Source organism: Carettochelys insculpta, chromosome 2, assembly GCF_033958435.1.
Source record: "Carettochelys insculpta isolate YL-2023 chromosome 2, ASM3395843v1, whole genome shotgun sequence".
Classification (NCBI taxonomy): Eukaryota; Metazoa; Chordata; order Testudines; family Carettochelyidae; genus Carettochelys; species Carettochelys insculpta.
Window position 1 is genome coordinate 277,268,384 of NC_134138.1, and position 12,528 is coordinate 277,280,911.

At 46.4% G+C, this 12,528-nt stretch overlaps 2 protein-coding genes across 10 annotated transcripts in view; one reads left to right on the plus strand and one right to left on the minus strand.

The window, feature by feature from the left end:
- The window catches only part of ALS2CL (ALS2 C-terminal like), an 81,169-nt gene that overhangs the window by 58,935 nt on the left and 9,706 nt on the right, over nucleotides 1-12,528 (plus strand). For all 7 annotated transcript variants that reach the window (XR_012644110.1, XM_074985263.1, XM_074985264.1 and 4 more), the window contains 6 exons: nucleotides 577-688; nucleotides 2,675-2,752; nucleotides 4,875-5,002; nucleotides 7,723-7,896; nucleotides 8,516-8,609; nucleotides 9,952-10,109. Coding sequence is in view for 6 of the 7 variants with exons in the window: in XM_074985263.1 (XP_074841364.1) it covers nucleotides 577-688; nucleotides 2,675-2,752; nucleotides 4,875-5,002; nucleotides 7,723-7,896; nucleotides 8,516-8,609; nucleotides 9,952-10,109 (744 nt within the window). In the remaining variant the exon portion in view is untranslated. The remainder of the gene's footprint in view (nucleotides 1-576; nucleotides 689-2,674; nucleotides 2,753-4,874; nucleotides 5,003-7,722; nucleotides 7,897-8,515; nucleotides 8,610-9,951; nucleotides 10,110-12,528) is intronic.
- The window catches only part of JMJD4 (jumonji domain containing 4), a 59,573-nt gene that overhangs the window by 20,807 nt on the left and 26,238 nt on the right, over nucleotides 1-12,528 (minus strand). The gene's annotated exons all lie outside the window — the stretch shown is intronic.

A 12,528-nucleotide genomic window follows, 5' to 3' on the forward strand; every position in this document is an offset into this window, starting at 1 on the left:
AGCCCCTTGGGGCCTGTCAGGACTTGGGGGTGGGGGGCACTCCAGCCTGGCCAAATCAGTCCCTGCCCACAGTGGAGGGGGCCACTCTGGCTCAACCAGGCTGGAGCAGCCTCCCCACCCCACGATTAATTGGGTAACCGGCTCAATGTTAAGTTTAACCAGTTAACTCGCTAAATGGGATTTTACATCTGCAGTAGAAGGCTTTCATCCATGTGATTAGCCCAAAGATCAGCCATCAGTGTAACATCAAATGTAGAAAAGGTCTGACATCCTTGCCTATATGAGTTGCAGAGCCCTGATCAGTGGCACCACTCTGGGTAGTGTCACCAGAACCTCCCAGCTTGCCTTTCCCATCTTGCTAAATCTGTCCCTAATTCACACACTTTTGCAAGCTGGGGTGCACACCCAGGCAGTCGTTCAGAAGCTGCCTATGGTGTAAGGCTCAGGCTCTCGCACCAGGCAGATGTAAGCAGTTTCTTTCACCTGGGGTGAAGCTGTCTCTTTGTCTTAGTTCTCAATGGTCTTGTGCAAAGTTGTCCAGTGGCAGTGTATGGCAGCCTCCTGTCTCTGTTCTAGAGGGGAGAGGTACATGGGGATATGGCAAGACGACCACCGGCACGGACAGGGCATCGTGGTCACCCAGTCAGGCGCGTGCTACCAAAGAACATTTCATGCAGATAAAATGGTGGTGAGTAAATAACTTTCCATGGACATGGGACCCCTTATTGGTGTTGGAAAGATGAGAACACTCGTATCAAAGTAAGAATCTTCCAGGTGCATAGGCGGGAGTATCACTTGAGCATTAGTTTATTACTACAAGCTCATCTCTTAACTTGAGGGGAAGCCCAGAACCCTTCATGTGATGAGATTTCCCCATAACCTCCTGCAGCCTAGGTGTTCAATTTTTCACCACCTCCCTTAGGTCTCCCGCACCTGAACTGTACCATATGGGGTATCACCACTTACTCGTGATCTAGAACAAGAGGTACTCTATGAAATTGGAAGGAAACTTGCATATCTGTGTTATGGCACAGTGCCTATGGGACCCAACTGTGAGTTTGGACTGTATTATTCTAGTTGCTGTTCCGGTTTGTAACAAACTGACCCATAAACTCCTCAGGGTGCAGGCAAAGTAACAGGAAACCCATGGAAGTTGTTACCACAAGGTTGATCATTGAGGCCAAATATTTAGTAACATTAATAAAAGAATTATCCACTTGCATGGCTCATGAAAACTAAATTTCACTAGACACTAGGAAGGATAGAAAATGGAAATCTCTTAACATGCCACTATTTAACCCTGAATCAGGATCAGGTCAAAAACATGGTCCTTTCCCCTTAGAACCCAAAGGGAACTTGTTCCTGAGTGATGACCTGGAAGAAGCAAGAAGTGAAATTGACAAGAGCATATCATCTGGGTAGCCAAGGAGCTGTTGTCACTTTGCCCACAAAAGTCTTTGCAAATAGAGCCTTTTCCCCAGAGAAGAATCGTTGTGCTGGCAGAGTCCAACCAGCTCAAAATATTCAATGTCATTTTTTTTCTGCTCTAGGTCCTAATAAATAGTGATAGAAATTAGGAAACAACTTCCCCTGAGCACTGTGTTCTATGTTTAGCCCCTCGAGAGTTTCTTCTGGCTTTCTCTGATGTGTGAATACTGTGACCGTTGATGTCTGTAGATGCTGACACCACTCATTAATGGGTACTGGGGTATGTAGCAGAATCAGACTTGCTACTTGATTGGCTACAATCAGAGGTGGGATATTGCACTAGAAGAACTACTGGCTTGATATATATGGCAGTTCTTTGGCTCCTGCTGTACCACCAGCTGCTTAAGTCAGATGCTTGGGACATGAAATCAGTCTTTCATAGAATCATAGAGCTGGAAGGGACCTCAGGAGGTCATGTAGTCCAGCCCCTTGCTTCAAGTAGGATCAACCCCAACTAAGTCATCCCAGCAAGGACCTTTCCAGGGCGGGGACTTAAAAACCTCAAGGGATGGAGAATTCACCACCTCTCTAGGCAACGCATTCCAGTGCTTCACCACCCTCCTGGTGAAGTAGTTTTTTCCAAATATACAACCTACACGTCTCCCTCTGTAACTTCAGACCTTTGCTCCTTGTTCTGCTGTCTGACACCACTGAGAACAGTTTCTCTCCATCCTCGTTAGAGCTCCCCTTCAGGAAGCTGAAGGCTGCTATTAAATCACCCCTCAGTCTTCTCTTCTATAAACTAAATAAGCCCAAATCCCTCAGCTTCTCCTCATAGGTCATGTGCTCCAGCCACTTAATCATTTTTGTTGCCCTTGGCTGAACCAGCTCCAGCAAATCCACATCCTTTTTATTCTGGGGGCCCAAAACTGGACACCAGTGCCAAATAGAGAGGAACAACCACTTCTCTAGATCTGCTCGCAGTGCTCCTCCTAATGTACTTTAACTAGTCCTCCTGTACAAAAGACGCTTATTACATTGATTTCCTTGCAAGGAACCTCCTTTCCCATGCAGCACCTACCCAGTAGGATTGTCCTACTATAGCTGGCCATCCATGCTGGATTTTACAAAATGATCTCTGCAGCTACACTCCATAAATGGCCTGCATTGGGTAAAATGCAATAACTTAGTGGAGCCAATGTGTGTCATTCACTGCTTTGCACTCTGTCTGTTCTTACATCTCAAGGGGTCTGGGATTCTCCTCTTAGAAGATGACTCCGTTTATGAAGGCAACTTCACTAGGGATCTGACCTTTGTTGGCAAGGTAAGTCGTTTGCCTCTGCTTGCGCCAGCTGTATTAATGCTAACTTTCAAGAAAGCTGGCATTCTTATCCCTCAGATTTCATGCCATTGTTCTTGTAAATAGTTACTGTTCCTTTTTGATTTTTGTTTTTTAAAGCTGAATAAGAAACACTAGAAACTTTGCAGCAAAGAGTTAGCGAGGCCCATGCTTTCTGTGATTCTGTAGGTGCAGAATCAGGTGCAAACATTGCTTTCCAGGATACAAGCTCTATCTGCTTTCTAAAAAGCTTTTAGCCTCTTAGTGGTTTAGAGATCCCTACAGAAGAAAACAGTGCAAAAACAACACCGCTTTGGTACCTGAGTCCACACTAGCCTGAAACAATAGCTCAGAGTTGTGAGCTGCCCCATTTGCTTGGGTGGTTTAATTGCAAAACACGAGGATGACCATTTCAATCAATATATTGAAGCATTTTGCTGCTGAGCACAAACAAATACACAGTGAACGTGATTATCCTACAGTCCTTTAACTTGCGAAGCCTCCAGCTTGTTACTAGGTCAAGCAAGGGTTGTATCACGTTTATTTACCATCCATACAGTGGTCACCTAATAAATTATTTTGTTAGTCTTTAAAGTGCTACTTTACTGCTTTTTTGTTTTGACAGTGGTGCTCAGCAATACATGGATTGTTGTGTTGGCTAGCAGCTGGCCTACAAGAAGTTGATGGGGCTTAAGCATCTTACGACTAGGGTGTCAGGGCTGAGTTTTCTTAAGTTCAGCTAAAGCACTTGGGCACATCTACCACCACGACTGACGAGAGACCTCTTCAGGCCTTGACCTTTGGCTCACAAGCTAAGCAGGATGGCTACATTGAACTGTTTAATTTCTAAACTCATTAAACCTCCTAGCTGCAATCAGGCCACCATAGAACTTCCCATCTGCCACCCTAGGGGCCTAGTTTCTCAGAACAGGGCTTGCCTTAGTAGTAACAAGTACTCAGAAGGGACCCTTCTCTTGCAAGCTTTCTTGGAATGGCTGTCGTAGGAGGTGAGATTACAAAGACTGGGACTCTGTAGCCTAGAAAAGAGGTTAATAAAGTGGGATATGATAGAGCTCTATAAAATCATGACTGGTGTTGAGAAAACAAATAAGGAAAAGTTATATTCTTGTTTCCATAAAATAAGAACCAGGGGTCACCAAATGTAATTAATAGGTAGGAAGTTCAAAACAATCAGAAGGAAATATTTCTTCACACAAAGGACAGTCAACCTGTGGAACTCTTTGCCAGAGGATGTAGAAAAGGCCAGGACTTCAGCAGGGTTTAGTAAGAGTTACATACATTCATGGAGGATAGATATTTAAATGGCTATTAGCCAGGATAGGTGGGAATGGTGTCCCTAGCTACTGTTTGTCACAGCTGGGAAAGGGCGACGGGAGAGGGATCACTTGATGATTACCTGTTCTGATCACTCCCTCTGGCATTGGCCACTGTCAGAAGACCAGATACTGGGATAAATGGACCTTTGGTCTGTTCCAGTATGGCCAGTCTTACATTCTTAAGCTTTCCAGGTGCATTTTATATGGGCATCTCCTTCTACTCACCTCTGCACCAATGATGCCAAGCCTGCTGGTGCCTTACAGGAAAGGGGAGGCACTAAACAGAAATTAGGCTTCCAAACTTTGCATTCACCCTGGCTTAGAGATGGAGCCATCTCTTTAAGCTTAGGCCAAGACCTTTGTGGCACAGAAGCAATGACGAACATTAGATTTCTACTCGTCATATTAGTCCCTTACTTTGTATTTCAGACAGGTTTTCCACACCCTGAGTCCAATTGGTATGGACAATGTCACTCAAGTTGAATGGACTTCTGACTCTTGGGTCCTGAGCTCTCCTGTCTTCCTTCCAACATATAAAAACAAGAAGTCCTGTGACACCTTATAGATTAACAGATATTTTGGAGCATAAGCTTTCATGGGCAAAGACCCGCTTCATCAGATGCATGAGTCAACATATGGCCCTTTTGGTGGAAATCACCTTCTTAAACAGACTTCCTGCTTGTGGGTTTCACAAGGGTGGGACTGGACCCTTCTCCAACCTCCCGCTCACTGAGAGCATGGTAGAATAAGCCTTTATTTTGTGCTTTCAGGGAAAGCTGACCTTTTCCAATGGCTTCACTCTGGAGGGCACGTTCAGTAACAAATCTGGCCACGGGCTCCAGACGCAAGGAATTCTGAACACTTCCAGCGACCAGCGGGATGACTCAATAACCAAAGTGTGAGTGACAGGAAATAACTCCATGGGCTGTGAGTCGTATTCCACTAGCACCTCCCGTATCCTCGCAGCATTAGGTACTGTACGTCCAAGCAACAACGCAGCCCCATCCCACAGAGCAGAGTCTACATAAACAAGGGTGGCTAAAGGAGAAAGAAAACTCCCTCATTTTACAGATGTGCAGATGAACTGACTTTCTTAAAGCCACTGTTGAGCCTGAGGGAAGAGCCAGGAGTTTTGAGTTCAATTCAGAGCCATAAGCACAAGGGCAGCCTTTCCTCAAAGCCTCATGGGGGTTTTTGGAGGTGCCGTTTCCATCCATCTAGCCCGCTAAGAAGACCTTGCCACCTAGAAGAGTTAAGAGCTCGCACTGAAGGTTTCTAAGAACACATTAAAAACCTGGCAGAGATGTCCTACATACCCTGGTCTTGCCACCGTGTGGGGCCATGAGGCAGCTCAGGTCTCGAGATCCTTTTCCAATCCGACATTTCTGCTTCACAAAAAGAGGGAAAAGTGAGGGTTAAATATTTGGCTTACTACCTGCCCCCTTCTCATGTTTGCAGTGTACTGACAGATGAGGTAGGAACAGGGTATTAGAATGGACAGCGATACAAGGATAGAGTGACACCATGTGAATTGTTTAGCGGGGCATGGACAGCTTGAATTAGGAAGCATGGTGAGTAGGTTGGATCTTCTTGCACGGTGACTATTTTCCTATGAAGGAAGCAGGCAACAGTAATTCTGACTTGAACCCAGTGACCAGATCCCTCCAGCACAGTATCTGTTGCAAGGTCCCCAGTAGCAGAGCCCTCTGGAGAGGGGTGTGAAACGTCCACAGCCTCCTTCTCCATTGGAGATAGTCATTGCAATGCAAGTGGGAGTGAGCTGGGTGGTGCGCATTGCAGCAGAGAAGTTCTGGGTCAGTCCCAGCTCTTGATACATCCGTTAAGGCAGCAGATGAATGCTGCCAGTTTTCCCCGAGATAAATTCCTGGATAGGCAACCTGGTTACATCATTTCCTTCTCCCCAGGATGCTTCCTCACAACTTGTGGCTGGCACCTTTGTTGCCTGACAGTTGATCCTCTTTCCTCTGCTCATGTAGCAGCAGTTATCAGCAGAGGTAGCTGGGCTGGTTCTGATACCAGCTGCTTCTGGAGTCTTTACTGAAAAGTATCAGAGAGTGGCTGAGTTAGTCTGTATCTTCAAAAACAACAAGAAGTCCTGTGGCATCTTAGACTAACAGATATTTTGGAGCACAAGCTTTTGTGGGCAAAGACCTCCTTCGTCTGATGCAGGAGTGGGGCTGGGGGGAGTGTTTCAGAGGAGGATTTAAAGAGGGAGTCTCAGTCAAGCGGAGGGCCAGAGTTGAAAAGCTCTATTCAGTCACAGAGGATATGGCCCATTATCAGCAATTAATGTGAGGTTGTGAATATCAAGGCTAAGTCTACACAAAGGGAAAACTTCAAAATGGCTATGCTAATGGCCAAATCAGAGGATACTAACGTGGTACTGAAATGAACATTCAGTGCCTCATGAGCATGCTGCCAGCTGCGGCACTTTGAAAGTGCCACATTTCACTCGCATGCAGCTCATCTACGTGGGGGTCCTTTTGGAACAGAGCCCCATGTAGATGAACTGTGCATGAGCGAAACAAGGCAATTTCGAAGTGCCATGTCCGGCAGCATGCTAATAAGGTGCTGAAAAGTATTCTCTGATTTGGCCATTAGCACAGCCATTTCAAAGATTTGCCCAAGTGTAGACTCGACCCAAGAGAGGAGGAATCAAGTCAGTTCAGTCAGGGGGGATGTGACCCATTATCAGGAGCTAATGTGGAGGTATGAACATCAAGAGTGGAGGAACTGCTTTTGTAATGGGCCAGCCACTCTCTGTTCAATCCCTGGTTGATGGAGGTAAATCTGCAAATGAATTGCAGCTCTGAAATTTCTCTTGGCAGTTTACTTTTGAAGCTTTTTTGTTGTAGGACAGCTGCTTTTAAATCTGTTACTGAGTATCCAGGGAGATTGAAGTGTTCTACAGGTTTCTGTATGTTACCGTTCCTGATGTCTGATTTATGTCCATTTATTCTTTTACGTAGAGACTGTCCAGTTTGGCCAATGTAAACTGCAGTGGGGCATTGCTGGCACATGATGGTATATATTATATTAGTAGATGTGCAGGTGGGCCACATCCTTCGTGACTGAATAGACCTTGTCTACTCTGGCCCTCCCCTTGACTAAGACTCCCTCTTTAAATTCTCCTCTGAAACATGATTCGCTCTCCCCTCTACTCATGCATCTGATGAAGTGGGTCTTTGCCCACAAAAGCTTATGCTCCATAATATCTGTTAGTCTATAAGGTGTCACAGGACTTATTGTTGTTGTTACTGAAAAGAGCCTCTGTGTTTGCAGAAGCAGCTGTAAGCAGGAAGGAGAGCCCATAACACAGGACTTGTCCACTCTGGACCACCAGTAGTCCACGTGTCACACTTTGGGACCCTCTGGTCAAATGAATCTCACTGCCAGCAGAATAAGTCTAAGCTGACCACTGCCAAACTTTTTCCTGTTGCGCCTCGTTACATCCCCTAGGATGCTCCTAAATCTCTCTGCCCCAGGGCTTGTGTTGGTGGCTGGGAAAAATGTGTTCGTGAGATGATTAGAAGGGCACGGTCAATGGGAGTGTAGGAAGAGGTGGGAGGAAGACCTAACATTGTCTGTCTTGTGCAGTCAGTTGGGTCTTGATGAATTCCCAGTGGAGAAGAGATGGCAGGGGATCTGTGACCAGTTTCTGGAATTCATCCGCTCTGGCTGCAAGGAAGAAATGGAAGAGTCCTTCACGGGCTTCCACGTACAGACCAGCAAGGAGCTGCGGAAGTCTCAGGAGTACCTCTTCTGCCAAAGGTGAAAACAGGCTTGTCTGGCCGCAGAGGGGGTGAACCTGGGGGGCTAGAATGTTCAGCTTTGGGGTTCACGGCTTGATCTCAGGTTGTCTGACCACCCCGGCAAGTCTGTCTGTGGGTGGCATTGTCTGGCTGAGGCCTGAGACCAGAACCTGAGAATTAAAGGTGCTTACAATGCAGCTGATAACTACTCAATGCCAGAGTTCACTGCACACCTTGGTGCTCACGGTAGGAGAGACTTGGAGGTATTCAGCTAATCAAGTGCCTTATACCCCGTTTGATCTGCAATTTGAAGGGATCCCAGTGCCTCATTGGTTGGTTTAAGTTCTGCCCCTCCCTCTCAGGAATGGTTTAGCCAATAAACTTTACATCACAGGAAGCAGAAGAGGGGGGAAAGTAACTCCGTGTAAATACAGCAGTCTGAGGCGAAAGTTGTGGATAGGCCATAAATGCAAGGGAGAGGCTGACTCTTGTCTGCCTCAGGAGTCTGTTCCTTCTGTGCAGAGCGCTCACGACTCAGGTAGCGGGTGGCTCTGCAAAGCACAAGGTACAGCAGTTAGGCCCAAGGGGTGCAAAAAACAACTCCTCCATCACCTTGGCAATTGTTTCGCACCTGGCAGGGGGCCTGAGGATGTCTCCGGGAAGATAGAAGATGTCCTTGAAGAACTAGTTCAGCATCAGGATGGGGAGTCGCTCCAGTGTTATTTACAAAAGGTACCACTCAGAATGCACTGTGGGGCCCAGGGTCCTGGAGCTCCCAGAAATGCACAGGGCTCCTTTCAAAATACAAACACAGCTGCTGTTCAGTGGAATGCCCAAATGAGACCTCCAGCCCTGCAAAAGGCTCCATGCAGGCAGAGCCCTACTGGCCCTATACTGAACTGGGCCTCAGCTTGCATAATATATGGCAAAGCCTATGTTTCCTGAGGGCTGAGCATTTGGGTGGCCACCCAGGAGGGATTCATCTGCTGCCCAGCTGATCAGCAGAGCACCCACAGCCAACAGGATGTGTTTCTATGGGTGGTGCACATCCACACAGGCCTTGGTAGCAAAATTTATTCTGCCCATGGATGCAAAACATTAGGTGCAACCCTGGTCAGAGCCCTAAATAGAAGGGCTGGGATGGGGATGGGACCAGAGGAATGAAGTGACAATTAGATCCTGTGGCTGCCGTATCAGGGACAGACACATTCAGGCGGCTTACAATTACTTGGCAGCTTTTCCTCCCGCTTCAAGAGGAATTCGCTCACTGGTGGCTGAGTCCCCTGCAGTCGGAGAGTTGACTGTGCTAACTGGGGAGGGCCAGCAGTTCTGACCAATCCACAGCCAGTAACATCCAGGGTTCTCTTTTGGGAGTCTTGGGAGGTCTGGTGGTGGCAGAGAAGAGGCTTAGCTGGACTGTTTTCAAATATTGGGGAGTAGCCATGTTAGTCTGTATCCGTGAAAACAATAAAGTCCTGTGGCACCCTGTAGACTAACAGATGTATTAGAGCATAAGCTTTCATGGGCAGACTGGATTGCTTTGGAGGCTGAAACTTCATGTCTAACTGCACAGCACAAGCAGGGGCAGTACAAATCTTTTGCTGTTGTGAAAACCATGGAAGGACCAGCCCTGTGGGAGTTGAATCTCTTCCAGCCCTTGTCAGCCTCTGCAGGGAGCCTGACCTTGCTTGCCACTGAAGGCTAATGGCAAAATGCTGTTTGTATGGCTGTAGTGTCTACAGGCATCAACTTCAGTGTGAGCGGATTCAGTCAAGAGAATAGCAGCATTTTCCACTAAGAGATGGATCTAAATAGAATCCAGCCAGGCCGGCTTTAGGCAGAGGCCACCTGGAGATGGAGCTGGGTGGTTCGCTATCTGCCAGGAGGCTGTCCCCCCTTGGGATGTGCCTGGGTATAGACCAAGGGCCACCAGACCATTTTCCGTAGGCTAGATTGTCTCTCTGGTTAATCTGTGGCTTGGATTTGAACATCCCTCTCCTGCCAGTCTAAAGGGAAGACTCATCTTTGCAGTTCATTTCTTAACAAACGCCAAACTTTCCTCATTGTCTTGCAGGCTTTTAAGTCTTCCCTGCACCCACTAGGAAAGCTGCTGAATGCCCTGACATTAGCTTTTCAGGCAACCTACTCTGGGATTGGGGCAAACAAGCACCTGCTGAACATGGCCCAAGAGGAAGTCAAGTACTATGCCAAGAAAATATGGGAGTTTTACCAGTAAGTCCCATGTGTAATTGGCTTCCATATTCTGGCAAGGAACACTTGCTAGGTAGTCAGTTTTACTCATGTACTTTGGGCCAGTCCAGTCTCTTTCTATCAGATAGCCTTCAGAGGAGTCTGTCTTGAAGTGTTGATGCGTATGACCTTTATTGCTGTAATGCCTAGCTAAGCTTACTCGCCTTTACTCCAGATACAATTCTAGGAAGTATGAGAGAGGTAGCCATGTTAGTCAGTATCTTCAAAAACAACAAGAAGTCCTGTGGCACCTTAGAACCTAACAGATATTTTGGAGCATAAGCTTTCATGGGCAAAGACTTGCTTTGCCCACAAATGCTTGTGCTCTAAAATATCTTAGTCTATAAGGTGCCACAGGAATTCTGGGAAGATAACATGTGCCATGCTGAATCAGATCCATTGTCCATCTAGACCAGTGGTTCCCAACCTGGGTATTTCAGGGGGTCTGTGAGGAAAAATAAAAGAAATAAAATTATTAAAAAAAAAAAAGAGAATTGGCTTTGATGGGGGTCTGCAAACCTTTTGGGTGGTGGTTGGGGGTCCAAGAATGGTTTTAGGGGGTGATTGTGGGTCCACAGTAATGAAAAGATTGGGAGCTACTGATCTAGACCATTTCTTATCTCAGGCAACGGCCAGCAGCAGACAATTCAGAGGAAATGGTGAGAAATGCCTTAGTACGCAGATGTGGGGTAACCTGCCCCCTTGGAGTCTCCTGAACTATAGCTGAAGGAAGTGCTACTTTGAAGAGTGGCTATAGAAAAATTAAAAGATCTGTCTGAATCAACAGATCTGTTCCCTGTATCTACACACATTGATACCTTCCAAAAGGGGGTGATTTTTACTCCTGTGTCATCGGCAAAAGCAATACAATCTACAGAAGGGGTTGGATTCTGTTCCTCCTGGTGCATCAGCAGGCTGTTGAGGGTTGTATGAACCCACTAAACAAAATGGCTGTATGGCCTACATTTGTCTTCACACCTTCCTTACTGGTGATGTGTGAGAGGAAGAACCCAGCTGGCTCCAAAGCTGGGAACCAACTAAATCTCTAAGGCTGTCTCTACACTGCAGGCTTTTGTCAGGAGACTGGAGGTGTCCTGGCAGAAGTCTGCCACATCATAGGCATTTTGCTGACATCTCTATCCTCCCTGTTCCACAAGGATGAAGGGATGTCTCAGCAGAGGGGGTTTTCCCAACATTTGGCCCTGTGTAGAACGACCAAATGTTGGGAGAGGCTTTCCCAACAGAACTGTCAGCAAGAGATAAGCAAATTGTGCAATGCATTTGTGTATTTTTGCATTTTTCGGCAATCTGACACAGCCTAACTAACTAGAACAGATTTGGTTTAGGAAATACTGAGACAGAGTCCCATGTTTAGCTGACTTGCAGAGGACAGCTGCACTTTAGATACGTCTATTTTTCCAACTGACCTCTTGTGCTCACAGATGAACTGAGAAGTTCTCCAGAACAAGATGTTTTCAGGCATCTTTCTTGATCCGATACGCTGTCTAGAGACACAAAGCTATTGCGGATCTGTGAGAGTGGAAACACTGTGGCAGCCCTACAAATGGGATCACCTTAGACATTAATGTGCCTTGGAAAAGGCACAGAGAAGGGCAACTGAAATGATGAGGGGTATCAAATGGCTTCTGTCTGAGACGAGATGGAAAAGACTGAGACTTCTCAACTTGGAAAAGAGATGAGGAGTGATGTGATGGAGGTCTATATAGTCCTGACTGGTGTGGTGTTTACTCGTTTTCAGTGAGAACTAGAAGTCAACAAATGAAATTGCTAGGGTTTAAAACAAACACAAGGAAGTTTTTTCTTCATACAAGGCACAGACAACCTGTGGAACTCCTTGCCAGGGCATGTTGTGAAAACCACGACTGTACCAGTTTAAAAAAAAAAAACAAAAACCTAGACAAATTCATGGAGGATAGGTCCCTCAATGCTGATGAGCCAGGAAGGGCAGGGATGCAACACCATGTTTTGAGTTTCCTAGCGCCTGTTTGCCGGAAGCCAGGAGTGGACAATACGGGATGGATCACTTAATTGCTTTGTTCTGTTCATTCCCTGGGAAGCACCTAACTTTGGCCGCTGTTGGAAGATAGGATACTGGGTTCAATGGACAGTTGACCCAGTGTGGCCGTTCTTACATTATGTTGTCTCTTCTAGAGACTTAATCCCAGGAGGATTCCTTATGGATGCAGGTGATACGGAAATTCATTCTAGCAATGTAATTCAAGTAATCTGTTGTGAGCTGACAAGTAGGCCTACTTGTCATCTTCAGGTACTAAACTCTGTCCCAGCAGGGGTTTCTATGCAAAGGTTGAAAGCCCCCAGTCCAGAGATCTAAAATGGTCACCCAGAACAAGTTATTCCACCTTCAACAAAGTATTCTTTC